The sequence below is a fragment of the Elephas maximus genome, chromosome 25, assembly GCF_024166365.1.
Source record: "Elephas maximus indicus isolate mEleMax1 chromosome 25, mEleMax1 primary haplotype, whole genome shotgun sequence".
Classification (NCBI taxonomy): Eukaryota; Metazoa; Chordata; class Mammalia; order Proboscidea; family Elephantidae; genus Elephas; species Elephas maximus.
Genome location: NC_064843.1, coordinates 56497602 through 56515867, shown reverse-complemented (window position 1 = coordinate 56515867; position 18266 = coordinate 56497602). Strand labels below are relative to the sequence as shown.

The 18266-nt window shown below is 38.1% G+C and overlaps 1 protein-coding gene across 2 annotated transcripts in view; it reads left to right on the top strand.

Annotated features, from left to right (window-relative positions):
* KIF16B (kinesin family member 16B) overlaps positions 1 to 18266 on the top strand; it is a 397632-nt gene that overhangs the window by 287309 nt on the left and 92057 nt on the right. For both annotated transcript variants that reach the window (XM_049870024.1, XM_049870023.1), the window contains exon 24: positions 1040 to 1129. In XM_049870024.1, coding sequence (XP_049725981.1) covers positions 1040 to 1129 — 90 coding nt within the window. The remainder of the gene's footprint in view (positions 1 to 1039; positions 1130 to 18266) is intronic.

The following is an 18266-nucleotide window of genomic DNA, read 5'->3' as shown; positions in this document are numbered from 1 at the left end:
GTGATCAGGAATGACTTCAGAGTCCCTGGCTGGTACAGCATCGTGGATAGTAGTAAAATGCATTGTGATGGAGACCACTAAAGAGGAACTAGAGTTGAGCCTGGAACAAGTATGTCGGGTTCAGTTTTAGAAAGTTGAATTTGAGATTCCTGTGCAACACGTAAAGAGAGATGTCTCCAAGTTCGGTACGTGGGTCTGGAGCTCAAAAGAAGGTGGGATGTAGAGCTAAGAATTTGAGACTTATTTGCCTACAGATGGCAGCTGGGACTGCGTTTGACAGGGAAGGAATAGCCTCTGATTTTGGTGTGGTTGTAAAGGCCGGTATGGCCTACTAACCTCTCCTTGTCACTATGATCTTAATATGTGAGCTGATTTCTGCCAATGTTTCCACCCCATTCAACCCATTCAATAGAAATGGGAAGCTCCCCTGCCAGGTAAAGGCTGGATTAGTAATTCTCCCTCTGAAAAGCAGAATATATGGTTGTCTGTTTGTACTAAGAATCATTGAGATGTAGTAAATTTTTTGTCTCCTCCTCTTTGTCCTCCTTCCCCTTATTCTACCTTTTTTTTTTTCTTTCTTCCCCCTCTTTTCTCCTCCCCATCCTCCTTTTCCTCTGCTGCTTCTTTCTCTCTCTTTTTTTTCCCCACTGTTGCCCACTGTGGTGGCATCTGGTACCCTACATTTTGTATGGACACATTGTTGTAATAGAAGGTCATTCTGGGAATTACCTTTCTATCATGGATTTGGAGGATTAAAGGGCACTTTTATAGCTGATTAAGATGTAACTATCTTTCCCTCACTTTTTGTAGACACATGCTGGTTATAACTAGATTTACAAGTCAAATATACATCTTTATTTAAAGAGCAACTATTATTTACAAGTCTCACTTGTACAGCTACATTAATGTTTTCAACTCTGGCAAAATATTACATGCTAATCACCTGTTTAAATTTAATTTTTTTAATTAATTTAAAAAAATGTAATCACTTTTTCCGAATAACTAATGCTGATTTATTTTTATTTTTTCTGGTTAATAGATTACTGTCCTAGATGAGACATGGACCGTATTTAGGCGTTACAGTCGTTTTCGAGAAATGCATAAAACGTTGAAGCTAAAGTATGCAGAGGTAAGTTATGGAATAATTATTTCCCCTTAAGAATGTTTGTTTTATAAAGTAAAAGATCTGATTGCATTATCAATGCCATCTCTCAACCTCTTTTCTTCTCTTTAAATATTGTATCACTAAGTTTTATTTCAATTACTCATCTATCAAAGATAGCTTTTAAAGTTTTTGTCCTTTGTTCCAGTTCTATTCTACACAATTTAAACATTTTCCGAACACAAGATTTTGAAAGTGATGTAGCGATAAATGAACTCCATATCATTTTCATAAATTTTATGATGAATTTTAAATATTTTAATCAAAATGCAACTTCTCAGCTATGGAGCGAGAACTGTCAAAGTGAAATCATAATAAATATTGCAGTATAGATACACCCTTTTCTCTCTTAAAAAATGCCGCGTTAATGTCAGACGTCGATTTAATGAGAAGCTGGCTCAGAAGAGATATTTTGCCGTCAGACGAGGGCGGGGAGCGGATAGTAAATATGGAATTACATAACGGCAAGGAGGCATTCATGCATCAATTCAGGTATCCAGAGTGTATTGATGCAGTAGTAGGTTTTTCTCATTTTGGACAAAGACTAGTTTTTAAAATATTTTTAAACAAACAAAACAAAGCAGAAAGTAGACCTAGAATGAATTTGTGTCTTCCAAGTGAATCTTTTGATTATTATTGTTAAGATTTCACTTCAGCTAAAGGAAGTCTTCCATAGGCACAGCTCCTGAGAATTTGGGGTTGAACTGACAGCTAATCAATCCACATTTACTGTCTAATTAGCTTGTTTCCACTGAGCTGCTTATCAGTACTATTTTTATTATTCCCTATGACAGCCTAAAAAATAATTTAGTGAGAAAGAAACCCGTCCCTAATTTAGTTCACATTAAATAAACTGATGTTTCCTTACCATTCCCATGATTTCCACCCTTTCTTATTGATACATGCTATAAGAAGAAATACCTTTTGGAAACAAAATGGTTCCTTGATGTGTAGAAGAGTCTTGAGTTGTTTTGAAATTCTGAAATTACGTTATCATAATAATATTCTATTAAAAATTGAAGAAGCTTCAGGTATGAATTATAGTACAGTGTTCCCAAGAGGCCTCAGCTCCAGAAGTAACTGCATCAAAGTCAAGTTGTTAAGCTTGTTTCTGTAGTTTATCCTTCATGTCCAAAATTAATATTGATAATAAAAAGTGGAAGTATTGTGTACATACTAAATGTACAGAGTGGCTTATTTTTGAAGTGAACTTCGCAGCTTGTTAACATTTCAGCTACTACATCAGTACTTTAATAATTTACAAATTTTGTGTATTGTATTAACATAAGTGAATTTTCACAATAATGATGGAAAAAGCAATTTACTTGAAGCAGTAGACAAACTTTTATAAAGGTTAGAGATAAATGTAAATTTTACATAATATACGTATTTGTATAGTATATACATAACCAAAAACCAAACCCGTTGCCGTCAAGTCTATTCCAACTCATAGTGACCCTACAGGATGGAATAGAACTGCCCCATAGGGTTTCCAAGGAGAATGTGGTGGATTCGAGCTGCTGACATTTGGTTAGCAGCCATACCTCTTAACCACTATATAACCAGGGTTTCAATATAAAATAGATACAATCATGGCACAAATAATATATGTATAACATATGTATATACACATACGTGCATACATATATTGTCCGTGCCATGATTGGGTCCATTTTATATTGATTCTTTCATCAGTTAATGCCATTTTGTGTAGACATAGTTTTCTAACTTCCAGTAACAATAGTGGACAAGAACAAATATCTTCTCTTATATACTTTAAAATCTTATGGGGAAAAACTGACCATAAACAAGGAAAAAATAATGAAGAGTAAGCATGCCATGTGGCAGGTATCATTTTAAGTGGATTGGTTACATATAATCAAGAGTGATGGGGCGGAGGGCAGCTGGCACTTAAATATAAGGGAACTTCAGGGTAAAGCTCTCTGACGAAATGGCATTTTAGTTGAAATTTGAAATGAGAGATATTTAAGAGAGTTTTCAAAGAATCAGTGCATACCTCTAAGTAGTATTTTTAAAGAAAATGCCAGAACGAATGTAAAAACAGCATGGGAGAAGTAGCTAACTTCACAAGGGAAAAGGAGAATCAAGACAACAACCCAAGGCTGATTCCTGTGAGGCAGGGATCAGACATGCCTCCTCTCTCCACCATCTTTACCAACTCTGACACCAACCATGCCTCCCACTGGCACTCTCTATTGGGTTCGATAATTCATTGTAATGGCCACACAGAACTCACAGACCATACTCAACGATTATGGGGTTTATTAGGGAAGTAACAGGTGACAATTCAGGCTCAGGAATACTCAAGGATAGAGTTCTTCCATCAGGACAGCCTTTTCCCAGCCATGCTCCCAGGCACACATCTCCCTGGCCCTCAGTCTTTGCCCAAAGGCATTCAGCTTTCTCACTCCATGGGCTGGGAAGCCCACTGCACCAGCTCCTGCAGGTCTCTCCTTCCTTGGTGGTGGTAGGCTCTTTTCTCCTCCACCTCTGGAGTGGCTGATTTCAAGTCCAGTGGGATGGCAGAACTGACCAATCCCTTTGGTGGGCTACAATTACCCTGTCACACAGTCCTGGCCACCCGCTTGCGTGGGAGTTACAAGACCATGGTTAGAAGGACCATATTAATTCATTATACCGCAACAAGTATAACAGAGATGATCTTTGAAGATGTAATAGAAGAAAAGTTACTTGAGGTTAAGAACGATGTAAAAATGTAAATCAAAATAGTCACCCAGCACCAGGCAAAATTAGTGAACCGATATGATAACATATGTAAAAATCTTGAACTTCAAGGGGAAAAAAAGTATTTTACAAACACGTTGAAATAAATTAAGTGACCTTCAAGTGAAGAAACCGAAGCTGGCTTCATTTATTCATTCACTCTCTCATTCATAAATCTTTATTGAGCAGCTCTGTACTGTGAATACAGGTGTGAGCAAGATAACCATGTTCCCTCCTCTTGTGAAGCATAGAGAATAAACAGTGAGAAACAAACAGATAAAGTAATTTCAGGTAATGTTAAGTACAATGGAGAAAGCAAAACATGGCAATGATAATGAGGCATGAGAGCTGGATGGTGGGCTACTTTAGTTGAGGAAGCAGAGAAAGCCTTTCTTAAAGAGTAGTATTTGAACTGAGATCTGAATGTGGAAGAGCCAGGCATGAAAATGTGGAGGTGGGCATATTTTAAATGAAGGGAACAGCAAATGCAAAGACCCCGGGGTGGGATCAAGCTTGACATATGAAAAGACCTGTGAAAAATTTCAAGAGTAGTAGGTTATGAGGGCAAGAGAGGTCATGTAGGGCCTTAAATTCTGGTCCTAGTGCAGTGGGAAGTCACTGGATGGTATTAAACAAGGTTAACAAGGTAACCTAATTTACATTTTTAAAAGGCCATTTTAGCGGCCAATGGATTATTGAGGTAATGGAGAGCTCAAATTCAGAATTCTGTTTTGGACATATTAAATTTGAAGAGGGTGTTAAACATCCAGTTGGAAATGTCAAGAAAGAAGGTGGGGAGAGATATCAAGAAGCTTCTCTTAGAAATAAAAGTCATCATTTGATCAATGATGATTAAGAAAAATCCTTTTATTCCTGTTTCACTTTCTGGCGAAGCTTCCGTGAAACTTCAGTGTTCAGACCATTATATTCATAGATGACTTCTGCTCATAGAAGTCCTTTTCCTGAAGACAGGCTCATTATCTAAATGATAGCCAAGAATGAAAATTGCTTTTCTCTAAGTTCAACTTTGTGACTTATACTCCTTCTCATAAGAATAACAAATACTAGTTATGAAAGAGAACCAGCAAACACATGGGTGCATGTATTTGAAGGAGCAGAGAGAATGTGGGAAGCTCTTGAACGAAGACTGCATGTTGAAAGGAAAACTGTATTAATCACAGACCCTGAGGATGGTGCACTAATGCCATTGTGTTCTGCAGTAACCACAACTCTGACCCCTTTTCTAAGCATTTACTAAGCACTCATCATGTGTCAGCCTCTGCATTTGATGTTCATAATCTCATGTAGTTCTCATGACAACTCAATGAAGTGTGAAGGCCATTATCTTCCTCATTCTACAGATGCAGAAGCCAAGAGGGAGAGAAGTGAATAACTTGCCTCATGTCACATAACTGGCAACCAGAGAAGCCGGTGTAGAAGCCCAGGCAGTTTGACTCTGATTCCTATTTCTAAATCAGTGGTAATATAAAGATGAAAATTAAAAACAAATTATCTCCAAAAACAAAGTAGTATATGTCCTTCTAGATCAGATAAATCTTAGTTCAGTGAAAGTAGAATAGTATTGCTCTTTTAATGTTTTTAAGTTGAATATTAGCTGTGCTTTCCTCTGTAAAGTTGGATTTTCTTTTATGCAGTTCAACCTCATGTACCCTGACTTGCTATGTGTTTGTCGGGACTTGAGATCAATAATATGTTAATTAGATATCTGTCAATTACCATTGCTCTTACTGCTCATATCATTTCCCTCTCTATATATAATGTTAATCTTCTTAATCAACTGCTTCCAAATGGTTTATTTGGTCCGACAGATTAGAAATCACTCACTATGTTAAAACCCATGACTTCTTCAAGAATGCCAAAGGGTTCATATGGAAGGATCTGTTTCATAGCCAAGTGGGAACATGTTTTATTTATCTCGCTCTGTGACCTGATTGGAGCCCTGATGGCGCAGTGGCTAAGAGCTTGGCTGCTAACCAGAAGGTCAGCAGTTCAGATCCACCAGCCACTCCTTGGAAATCCTATGGGGCAGTTCTGCTCCATCCTGTAGGATTGCTGTGAGTGGGAATTGACTCTGCGACAACAGGTTTGGTTTTTGGTTCTGACCAGATTATTTCTGGTCATTATTTCTGTGGAAGTAGGAAACTATTCTTGTTCTGTTAATTACAAGAGTAACAAAAAGATTGATGATACATGTTTTAATTTTAATCAAACATTAAATTTACCTAGTCATACAAGGTTCCAAATTTTTAATCAAGCTGAAAAAACACACTTGAATTCAGAATATATGGAATTTATAACATACTTGCCAAGATACTCTTCTGTTCACTTAAAACTTTAGTTTTAGTAGTGGTATATAATATTTTGGAACTTGATGTAAAATTACATTCTCTTCCTTCACACTTCTACTGGAGTTTAGCCATGTTCTCCTGGGGAATATACTTCTAAAACAGTTTTATATGACAGTTCCCTTTATGAAGATTCTTTTCTTTCGTTAATCTTTGGTTTTTTCAAGCAAGGCACATGTTCATGGTAAGAGGTTGAAACAGGTTATGAAAGTTTCCCTTAGTCTCAACCTCAGAGGTAGCATTTACAATGCCACCGGGAGATCTTTTTGGGTCCAGCTAAACATTCAGACTTACAGGACTTCAATAGGCAATACTTAGCACCAGGCTCCCTTGGAAGAATATAGGACAGGAACCACAGCTTGCCAGCAGGTACTCCTCTTCCATGGGAGAGAACCTCGCAGTGATTTCTGTCACAGACCACACAGTTGTCCAGGAGCTAGTTTCTTTGCACCACCTGTCACAGATGATAGCTTAGGTACAAGGAGATGAGACCTATGTGGGACAGGTGTGAGAACCGCTCTGGCGTGGAATCTCCAGGCCACAGGGGAGCCAGTATCTCTTGGAACAACTCCATAGGCAGAGCTTCCCAGGTCCCCACAACAGACATGCTAAGTCACGAGAGTAACCTCACCCAGAGAAGCCCAGTACTGCGGTTTCCCACCACGTGGCAACCGTTTCCCCCGGTGCCGAAGCAATTTATCATTCCAGTCACTTTTACCAGGAGCAGTGTTGGAAAACCACCTTTTCTGGTTTCCGTGTCCTGTTGATGGACGTTTGGGTCGTTTTCAGATTTTTGCTAGTGTGATTACTTCCCTATGGGCATTCTTGAACATATCTACAAGTTTTCTGGTCCACATGTGTAAGACTTTCTCTGTAAAGGAATTTGGTAATTTGTCAAATGTTCTAAAAGACTTACTTTACAGAAAACAAACAGTAGCAACTCAAAACAAGATCGGGGAAGAACACACTGAAGTTGGGTAGGCTGAGAGCCCTGAGGGCCATGGCCCACATTAGGGAGAAGGTTTTAAGAATTCCTGAACCATCTTTCAGCTATTTCTTCTAATCTCCTCACTTGTTCACAGTCACTGCTTAGTTATTTCCTATAATGGCTCCTTAAGGAGAACGATGCGCTGGTCAACTAAAGACCCTCAGGGATACTTTATATACACTTGGTGGTGAACCAATTAAAACAGTAAGTAGTTGCTAATTATTAGATATAAGTCTCTGAAAAAAATAGAAGGAACTTAAGGTTATTACAAGCAAAATGCACTCAAACTGTAAGAGGATAGGAAGCCACTGGATTCTATAAAACTGGGGATGTAGGGGGAGAGCAGAAATCAAAAAATAATCCATTATTTCTTGTATGATAACAGTTTTCATGAATTAAGAAAAACAAAACTAAATTATTTTCCCTCTGTGATACTAAAGAACAGATTATTGCAGATGACCTTGGATCATATGCAAGTGTTCAGTGATTTTCAGATTCACTGTACAGTGGGCTGTGTTCTCACCGGAGACACTACATTATTCAGGATTTTAAAAATTACTGTTTTATTTTTGTTTATTTTCTTAATCTGAACAGTTTCTTCTGGACTCCAAATAGATTTTCCCTTTTGTTTTGAATTAATTTGTTCTCTTAATATACGGATATCTATCATGTAAGGTAATCTCTCCTTCTGGCTTTCATTCTCTGCTCGGCTTCATTAACCTTGTATGGAATCTTAATCAAATTAAAGCCAGTGTTTTCACATTCCGCATCTGTATAATGATAATGCCACAGCTAATTTGTAAAAGATTGTGGGTGCTTCAGATAAAATGTGTTATGGAAAGCATCGATGAAGTATCGTGCAGCATCTACTAGGTAACATCTCTGAAATTTTATCATGCAAATCATTTCTGCAGTGCTCTTTGTATGAAAGCTATGCACTTTTACTCTTATTAAAAATCAGCGTAATCCTTTTAAATATCAATCAAGTTATGTGCTCAGAAACAAAACTTTGTTAAGTGTTCTGTTTTTCTCTGAGCAAGAGTTACTGTGCATGTCTAGGGCCCGTGAAGTTTACCTGTGGGTCCAGATCAGAGTCCATCAGAACAGAAACAGCTCATCAAGAACCTGAAAAAGAAAAAGGAAAATTATTTTAAAATCCGATCCCCTTTTCAAACATTAGAATGGACAATGGAGACAGTGGGCCTCCTCCACTCCTTGTTGTGGTTGGTGTAGTGGGCCCCGACAGTATGTAATAGAGCAGTATGACATGGGCCTGCTAGGAGGTCCAGAGGGTCAGTGAGAGCTGCTTCTCCTGGGAGGTTCTCAGAGGCCAATTCCTGTCTGCTTTTGAGAGGACATTTTACTCTATTTAATATTTAGGTAGAAGTCTTCCCTTCTGAGTGCTACAGTCTAGTGGAGACATTACCTCCCAGGAGAATTATCTCACAGTGAAAATGATTAAGTATCAGAATTGATCACTGAGAGCCATTTTACAATCTTCTTGGCTAGGAGTGATTCTGAAAGAGGTTTGTGTTGGTCTGCCTACAGGGAAGAGAATGAACCATGAACATGGGACATTTTGTATATAAAATGTACAGTCAAAACAAGTGCTAAGGAACATTTGAAGTCTGTGCACAGTGAGAGTGCAAGTCACGTGGAACAGGCCGTGTTGCCTCTCGGCCTCATAACTCAGTCATCACAGTTCGTGAAAAAACCGGGTGTGTCTTTAGATCCCGGTGTGTCAGACCTGATCACCTCAGTCAGGTTCTCTTCTCCATACAGAGCTGAGGAAGAAAAAGATTATCAAACCTTGGAGTAAACATTGAAGAATGTTGTGTTAGAGCCGTTGTTTTGTCTCACAGTTGGCATTCTCTGGCTGCCCAGTGAAAACCAATGGGAGGGAAGAAAACAGACAGGAGATTATTTAATTTATAGATAGACTTGCAGCTTGTGCTGATAAAATGGTTTCTTACCTTTATTTTCCAAGTAGTTTTCCCCAAGCTAGCACCAAGAAAAAAAGAAAAAAGAAACTGGTTGTTGGCCTTGTGTTCATTTTGGACAGTTATTTACCATCCAACAGTGAAATGTATTCCAAACAGTTTTATAACCAGCGTCCCAAATTTAATATAAAAATGACAATCAACTCACCACCCAAATTATTACACTACCAATCATAGCTACAAAGAGCATCAGTAAGCTTTAGATAAATTCAGCTGCATCAAGCCCTCAGCCTTCTAATTTTTTAAATAGCAAACAGCTATATCGGCGCAATTAGATTTCTGTCAGCTTCCTGACCTCGTGTGTAACAGAGGCCCAGCTGCCACACTGCCATTTGTGTCACAGCATTCTCTCCACCTGATAAGCAGTGTTTAAGTCACTGCCTTTCAGGGTGGATGGGAGAGTAAAGACCATCAGAATTACCTGGGGAGCTTTTTTAAAATATGTGGCCAGGACTCAAATGAAAATTCTGACTCAGTAAATCTAACATTGCACCAGGAGTGAGTCATTGGGGAAAAAAATTCCTTAAATAAAGCACACTGGACCCCCGATTAACACGCTACCTGTCATTTCTTCTGCATCCATCTTGGCAGCATGAGTTGGCTTTTCATTATTATAGATCACAGAATCTAAAAGGTGATTTCCAGTGACAAATAGTCTTGTCAAAATTAATGATAGGCTAGTTTAAACCTGGACAGTGAAGAAGAAATATTGATTGTCTCTTTGATCACCAGAAACTATGAAACATGGACTCGAATCTGGCTTTTCTCTGCAAGTGGCAAGGAAACACCTATAGCAATGGGCTTTGAACCATTTACATTGTGAAATGCCAGCACTCCAAGTGGCCTTAAAGGCTGGGTAGCCCAGTTTTTCACTTTAGAAATGAGGACTGAAATGCCTAGAGAGGGTTTTGTTCATGATCACACCAAGATTTAGGGAACAGGGGCAAGGCCCATGCCTCCTGATTCCTGGTCCCGTGTACTTTTACTGAGCCTCTTTCTCCATAGCCATTTTCGGAATGTTCCAACCAAAGATAAATTCTATTCCCTATAAAACTCCATTTGCATAGCAAGCTATAGATGATAACTAGAAACTGGGTTCCTTCTATTTTATGTCATGGACAGCAGAGTCCTGTCCTATCATAGTCCCCAAAAGAGATAATTAGCATCGTATTAAGAGATGGAAAGCACAAGCATTTGAGTTGGTTTGTCTGCATATTTACGTTAAAAAATGCAGTATTAAGTGTTCACAGGTCTGAAATGTTTTTCACGTTCAAAAATTGTTGCAGCACACGTGAACGTCCTCAGATGTGTTCTCACCAACTCATGCCTGAATGAAATTGACATGGGTTTTGGGAGAAGTGAGATTTTATGTGGGAAAAGTTGTAATCTTATACCAAATAGAACTAGAAGCTGGTGCAGGCCTCACTACATTCCCAGGCATGATTTTACACGTAAGGCGACTCCAAGTTTAACACTTCCGGTTTCAGCACGACAGGACAGCAGCCTGTGTTAAGAATAAATCCTAATCCTAATCTCTGGCTGCTTCACAGAGGCCACCAGCAAGGAATTCTGCCCTGCTTATTTATTCAGTAGATATTTAATGAGCTCTGGGCTAGGTGCACAGCAGGGGCTTACTGTGTGGTGTACTCAAGTTACCATATCAAAGGTCTAAAGGTAGCCCATTGCTCCTTTAATAATCCATTTAGGTTGCCCTGAAGAGTTGCTGCTTTATATCACTAACAAATCAAACTTGGAGGAGAATTGCTTATTTGTGAGTATATTTCTCAGTGACTGCTGTTTTTATAAGGCCTTGGAAACTGCTATTAGCTTTTAGTAGTCAGAAATGCTTCCATCTAGTCAACCATGAGACTTAACAGCAGCCCTTTGATAAGGTTTCATTATTCGCATTTCTCAAAAGCTGGAATGGCTCAGATTTACACCCATAGCCTGCAGACTGTGTTTCCAGTGCTGCCAGTCCTCATGTCAGTGCATCTGTTCGCAGAAGACAAGTTAGAGCTGCTGTGACCAGTGAGGGTGCCACACAGAACCCTTCTCTCTAATCTGTAGTACACAGCCAGGCATTGCAGGAGTAAAGAAAAAAATGACTCGTATGTGAAGAATGACAATAAAACGCTTTTATCAGGTATTATAAAAGTTTAGTGTTTACTTTTCGTTAGTAAAGGCTCCACAACTTTATTAATTGTTCACAGTTTTCAGTGATTTATAATCCCATTTTAGCTGCTTAATTGTTATAAAACCATAAAAGATAGGCAAGACTTTGTACTACTCATTTTGATTTCTTTCCTACATTCTAGGACTGTCATTATTTATATGCAAAGGAATAACGATGCCATTTATCAAAACCTATGCTGTCTGTCACCTTCAAGACCACCTGGTCTTAATACAGGATCTGGCTAACCTAAAAAGTGAACTTGGCCAAGAGAGAAAGGCTCCTAATAAGAGCAAATTTTCTATTACATTTAATTTGTTTTCTTGATGGCAGCAGACTGGTTGACCTATCTCATTGTAATGTAATAAATGAGCGCCTGGTGGATTCGAACTGCTGACCTTTGGCTTAGCAGCCATAGTATTTAACCACTACGCCACCAAGCTTTCCTGTCTAATACACACATACACACATATAGCTGGCTAGCTCATTTGATAGATGGACAGATGAATGGATACTCAATGCTTCTGTTTCCCAAAACTGGCATCACAAATAATTTCATCAAATGGCCATGCTAGTTTTAAGTAAATGCTAGTTGTCTTACCTTACTCTGCTGATAATTCCTCATGTAGATCTATTTTTCTACATAAAAATGAGGGCTTGTTGGTTGAACATCCAAAATAAAACTAGTAACTGAGAATTTTAGACTTGCACAAGGCACTGAAGAAGGAGAGAGATCTCACTAGAAATCGATAGGCCTAAAAGTTATTGCTTTCATTTTTCTAATGGCTTTTTATTTCAGTCCTTTTGTCTTCAGAATATGTTTTATTTACTGAAACAAAATGAGCTTGTCGTTATGTTTCTCTTATGCCAGAGAAATGTGCTGTTTTAATCCTCATTTGTTTGTTCCCTATGTTTTACTCTGAATAATCAAATTTTATAATTATACAAAGGAGGCTATAGGGCTGTTGTTAAATTTTCTTCCAGTATTCTGTAGACCTGTCATATCTCCCCCACATATCCAAATCATTTGACCTCAGTAATCATTTTTAACTTTAATGTACAATTTTCTCGTAAGAGCTGAAATGTCTTTGCATCATTTCCCACTCCTGCTGTAAAGATAATGGCTGTAGCAGGAAAAGATGCCATTTTAAGGGTTTTTGCATGAATGCCGCATTCCCATTTGTGTCTGTCCTTTTTCTATTCCACAACCTCTTGAAAAGAAACCTGCTTCATTATTATATGGGCTCAATTTTTCCTCTACACATCTGAGCCTTACTTCAAATAAGAAACCTATGAAGGTTTTTACAGAAAGTAAGGTACTCCTCAGAGCCATATAGCCAAGATGATAGGTAAAATGCTTCTATGGTACCTGAAGTGCTACTTCGAGCTCAAGATAGAGATTTTAATCATCAGTACCCAAGTCAGAGAATTTCTTAGCCGAAAGGAAACTTAAAAATCTGAGTTCAGCACCTTCATTGTAACAGATGATGAAACTAGGAACTAGAGGACTTTTCTGTATTGTTCAGGATTACCCAGCAGCTATTTGCCGAGCTGAGACTGAAAATCCGATTGCCCAGAATTCCAGGTTAAGAAAAGAAAGAAAAAAAAAAAAAGTGTTAATTTAACTGTTCCATTAAGTGTATAAAAAGAGTAATCACATTTTGTTTCTATAAAAATGATACATGCTCATTATAAAAATTTCAAGTAATATAAGAAAACACAAGAAGAAAGCAACCAATTACCCAAAGTCATTCTCTAAATATAATTAATGTTAGCACTTAATGAGTGTTATTTTAATTATCTTGATGAATAGGTACAAAAGAATGAATGTATAGAATGATAAAAACAAAATGAGAGAAAGAATAGGCCGAGAGAATGAAACAATTTTATAATTTTATAACATTGGGCTTATTCTAGATATTTTTAAAATTTTTAAGTACAAACATTAAATTTAATTCTACTTAAATTTAACTGAAGTGTAAGAAACTGAAGTGAAACTGAAAAAAACTACTGAATGTTTCTCTACTACAAGATATATTAATTCTGCTAAATACTTGTAACTTTAAGAAAAAAGTTTATGAAAAACATTAAGGTCACTAGTTTTAAAATAATGTATTTCTATTTTATAAATTATCAATTTACTCTCTTCTAACAGGTATACGACTTGCATACTTCATTTACTCCCACTTTCCAGTTTTTAGGTTATGTTACTATTTTTACATTGTCAAAATATTTAACATTCACATTGTTTTATACGTAAATTATACATAATTCCCTTTAAATTGTGAGTTTGAATCGAGGCAATATTTACTATACCATGCTGTCTTTATATTCCTGAGATCTTTGTATTGTGCTATCTCTTAGTTGATTTTTTTTTTTTTACTTAATTTTTTTTTTTTTTTGGAGCCCTGGTGGCACAGCGGTTAACAGCTCAGGCTGCTAATCAAAAGGTCGTCAGTTCGAATCCACCAGCTGTTCCTTAGAAACTCTATGGGGAAGTTCTGCTGTGTCCTACAGAGCCACTATGAGTTGGAATTAACTTGATGGTGATGGGTTAGTCTATTTTTAAAAGATGCACGTGATGTGTTTTCCCCAAGTCCTTGTCTGCTTGAGAATGTCTATGAACCTTACGTGTGAAAGACACTTTGGTTAGGTATAAAATTCTCAGGTCACATTATCTTTCACTTGGAAAATTTCATTTTGTGTTGTTATTTTATAAACCCTGTATACTATATGTTATTATTGTTAGGTTCCATCGAGTTGGTTCTGACTCATAGTGATCCTATATACAATAGAATGAAACACTGCCCAGTCCTGCACCATCCTAACGATTGTTGCTATATTTGAGCCCATTGTTGCAGCCACTGTGTCAGTCGATCTCTTTCAGGTTTTTTCTCTTTTTCAGTGACTCTGTACTTTACCAAGCATAATGCTCTTCTCCAAGGACTGGTCCCTGCTGTTAATATGTCCAAAGTTTGTGAGACTAAGTCTTGTCATTCTCCCTTCTAAGGAACATCTGGCTGTACTTCTTCCAAGAGAGATTTGTTTCTGTTCTTCTAGTAGTCCATGGTATATTCAGTATTCTTTGCCAACACCGTAACCCAAAGGCATCGATTCTCTGGTCTTCCTTCTTCATTGTCCACCTTTCGCATACATGAGACAATTGAAAATACCGTGACTTCGATTGGGTGCAACTTAGTCCTCAGGGCGGCACATTTGCTCTTTAACACTTTAAAGAGGTCCTTTGCAGCAGATTTGCCGAAAGCAGTACATTGTTTGATATCTTGACTGCTGCTTGCATGGGCATTGATTGTGGATCCAAGCAAAATGAAATCCTTGACAACTTCAGTCTTTTCTCTCTTTGTCATGATGTTGACTATTTGTCCAGTTTTGAGGATTTTGTTTTCTTTATGTTGAAGTGTAATCCATACTGAAGGGCTGTAGTCTTTCATCAGTTACTGCTTCATCCTTAAGTGCTTCAAATCCTCTTCACTTTCAGCAAGCAAGGTTGTATCATCTGCAGGTTGTTAATGAGTCTTCCTCAGTCCTGATGTCTCATTCTTCTTCATATAGTCCAGCTTCTTGGGTTATTTGCTCAGCGTACAGATCGAATGAGTATGGTACAAGGATACAACCCTGATACATGCCTTTCCTGATTTTAAAACATACAGTATCACCTTGTTCTATTCAAACGACTATCTCTTAGTCTATGTCATGTTTCCTCATGAGCACAATTAAGTGTTCTAGAATTCTCATTCTTTGCAATATTGTCTGTAATTTGCTATGATCCATATAGTTGAATGGCTTTGCATAGTCAGTAGAACACAGGTAAACATCTCTCTGGTATTCTCTGCTTTCAGCCATGATCCATCTTATACCAGCATCAATATCCCTCATTCCATACCCTCTTATGAATCAGGTCTGACTTTCTGTTCCCTGTCAGTGTACAGCTACAACCATTTTTTAATTATCTTCAGCATAACTTTACTTACATGTGATATTAATAATAATATTTGATAATTTCTGCATTTTTTTTTGATAACTTTTCTTGGGAATGGGCACATATATGTACCTCTTTCAGCCAGTTGACCAGGTCTTCCAAATTTCTTGGCATGGATAAGTGAGTGCTTCCAGTATTGCATCCATTTGTTGAAACATATCAGTTGTTATTATGGTAATTCCTGGAGCCTTGTTTTTTGCCCATACCTTCAGTGTAGCTTAGACTTCTTTCTCCAGTACTATCTGTTCTTGATCATATGCTACCTCCTGGAATGGTTGAACATCCACCAATTTTTTTTTTTACATTATTTATTGAGCTTTTAGTGAAAGTTTACAATTCAAGTCAGTTTCTCATACAAAAACTTATACATACATTGTTATGTGACCCTAGCTGCTCTCCCTGTAATATGACAGCATACTCCTCCTCGACACCCTGTATTTCCCTTGTCCATTCATCCAACTCCTGTCCCCCTCTGCCTTCTCATCTTGCCTCCAGACAGGAGTTGCCCGTATGGTCTCATTTGTCTCCTAAACTAGAAGAACACTCCTTACCAGTATCATTTTATGTCTTATAGTTCAGCCTAATCTTTGTCTGAAGAGTTGGCTTCAGGAATGGTTTTAGTTTGGGGCTAAGAGTGAGCCTGGAGGCCATGTCCTCTAGGGTCCCACCAGTCTCAGTCAGATCATTAGGTCTAGTCTTTTTACTAGAATTTGAGATTTGCATCCCACTTTTCTCCTGCTCCATCAGGGATTCTCTGTTGTGTTCCCTGTCAGGGCAGTCATTAGTGATAGCTGGACACTATTTAGTTCTTCTGGTCTCAGGCTGATGGAGTCTCTGGCTTATGTGGCCCTTTCTGTCTCTTGGGCTCATATTTTCCTTGTGTCTTTGGTGTTCTTCATTATCCTTTGCTCCAGGTGCATTGAATCTGATACTGTCAGGGTCACCCATGGTGGACAGGTTTCAGCTGAACTTCCAGACTAAGACAGACTAGGAAGAAGAACCCTGAAGTCTAGTTCTGTAAATGATTAGCCAGTGAAAACCGTATGAATAGTGGCGGAATATTGTCTGATATAGTGCTGGAAGATGAGTCCCTTGGGTTGGGAGGCACTCAAAATACAACTGGGGAAGAGCTGCCTCCTCAAAGTAGACTCAACCTTAATGACGTGGATGGAGTCAAGCTTTCAGGACCTTCATTTGCTGATGGTGGCATGACTCAAAATGAGAAGAAACAGCTGCAAACATCCATTAATAATCAGAACCTGGAATGTATGAAGTATGAATCTAGGACAATTGGCAATTGTCAGAAATAAAACGGAATGTTTAAAGATTGATATCCTAGGCATTAGTGAGCTGAAATGGACTGGTATTTGTCATTTTGAATCAGACAATCATATGGTGTACTATGCCGAGAATGACAACTTGAAAAGGAATGGCTTTGCATTCATCATCAAAGAACATTTCAAGATCTATCCTAAAGTACAGTGCTGTCAGTGATAGGATAATATCCATATCCTTACAAGAAAGACCAGTTAATACAACTATTATTCAAATTTACACACCAACCAATAAGGCCAAAGATGAAGAAATTGAAGATTTTTACTGACTTCTGCAGTCTGAAATTGATCAACCGTATAATCAGGATACACTGATAATTACTGGTCTTTGGAATGGGAAAGTTGGAAACAAGGAAGAAGGATTGGTAGTTGAAAAATATGGCCTGGGTAATAACGATTGAATTTTGCAAGACATCCGACTTCTTCATTGCAAATATCTTTTTTCACCAACATGAAAGGAGACTCTAGACATGGACCTCACCAGATGGAATATGCAGGAATCAAATCGACTACATCTGTGGAAAGAGACGATGGGAAAGCTCAATATCATCAGTGTCTGTGTATTTCTTCCATATTCTATTGATACTTTCTGTGTCATTCAGTTTTTTGCCCATAGAATCCATCAATATTGCAAATGAAGGCATGAATTTTTCCTTCAGTTTTTTTAGCTTGGGAAATGCTAAGCATGTTTTTCCCTTTTGGTCTTTGCAAATTTCATTATAATACTTTGTCTTCTCAAGCTACCCTTTTAAGACTTCCATTCAGCTCTTTTACTTCATCCCACTCATTCTCTTTAGCTGCTCTACATTCAAGAACAAGTTTCAGACTCTCTTTTTTTTCTTTAATTTTTTTAAATTGTGCTTTAGATGAAGGTTTACAGAACAAACCAGCTTTTCATTAAAGGTTAGTGCACATATTGTTTTGTGACATTGGTTACCAATCCTACAACATGTCAACACTCTCCCCTTCTCAACCTTAAGTTCCCTATTACCAGCTTTCCTGTGTCTCCTCCTGCTTTCTAGTCCTTGCCCCTTGCCCCTTGCCCTCAGACTGTCTTCTGATACCCACGTTGGTCTTTTTTTTTTTTCTTTATATTTAAAAAAAAAAAATTCTTACTCTACTTTAAGTGAAATTTACAAATCAAGTCAGTCTCGCATACAAAAATTTATATACTCCTTGCTATATACTTCTAATAGCTCTCCCCCTAATGAGACAGCACACTCCTTCCCTCCACTCTCTATTTTTGTATCCATTCGGTCAGCTTCTGACCCCCTCTACCCCCCTCTGCCCTCTCTTCTTCCCTCCAGATGGGAGATGCCCACATAGTCTCATGTGTCTACTTCATCCGAGAAACTCACTCTTCACCACTATCATTTCTATCCCATAGTCCAGTCCAATCCCTGTCTGAAGAGTTGGCTTTGGGAATGGTTCCTGTCTTGGGCTAAGAGAAGGTCTGGGGACAATGACCTCCGGGGTCCTTCTAGTCTCAGTCAGACCATTA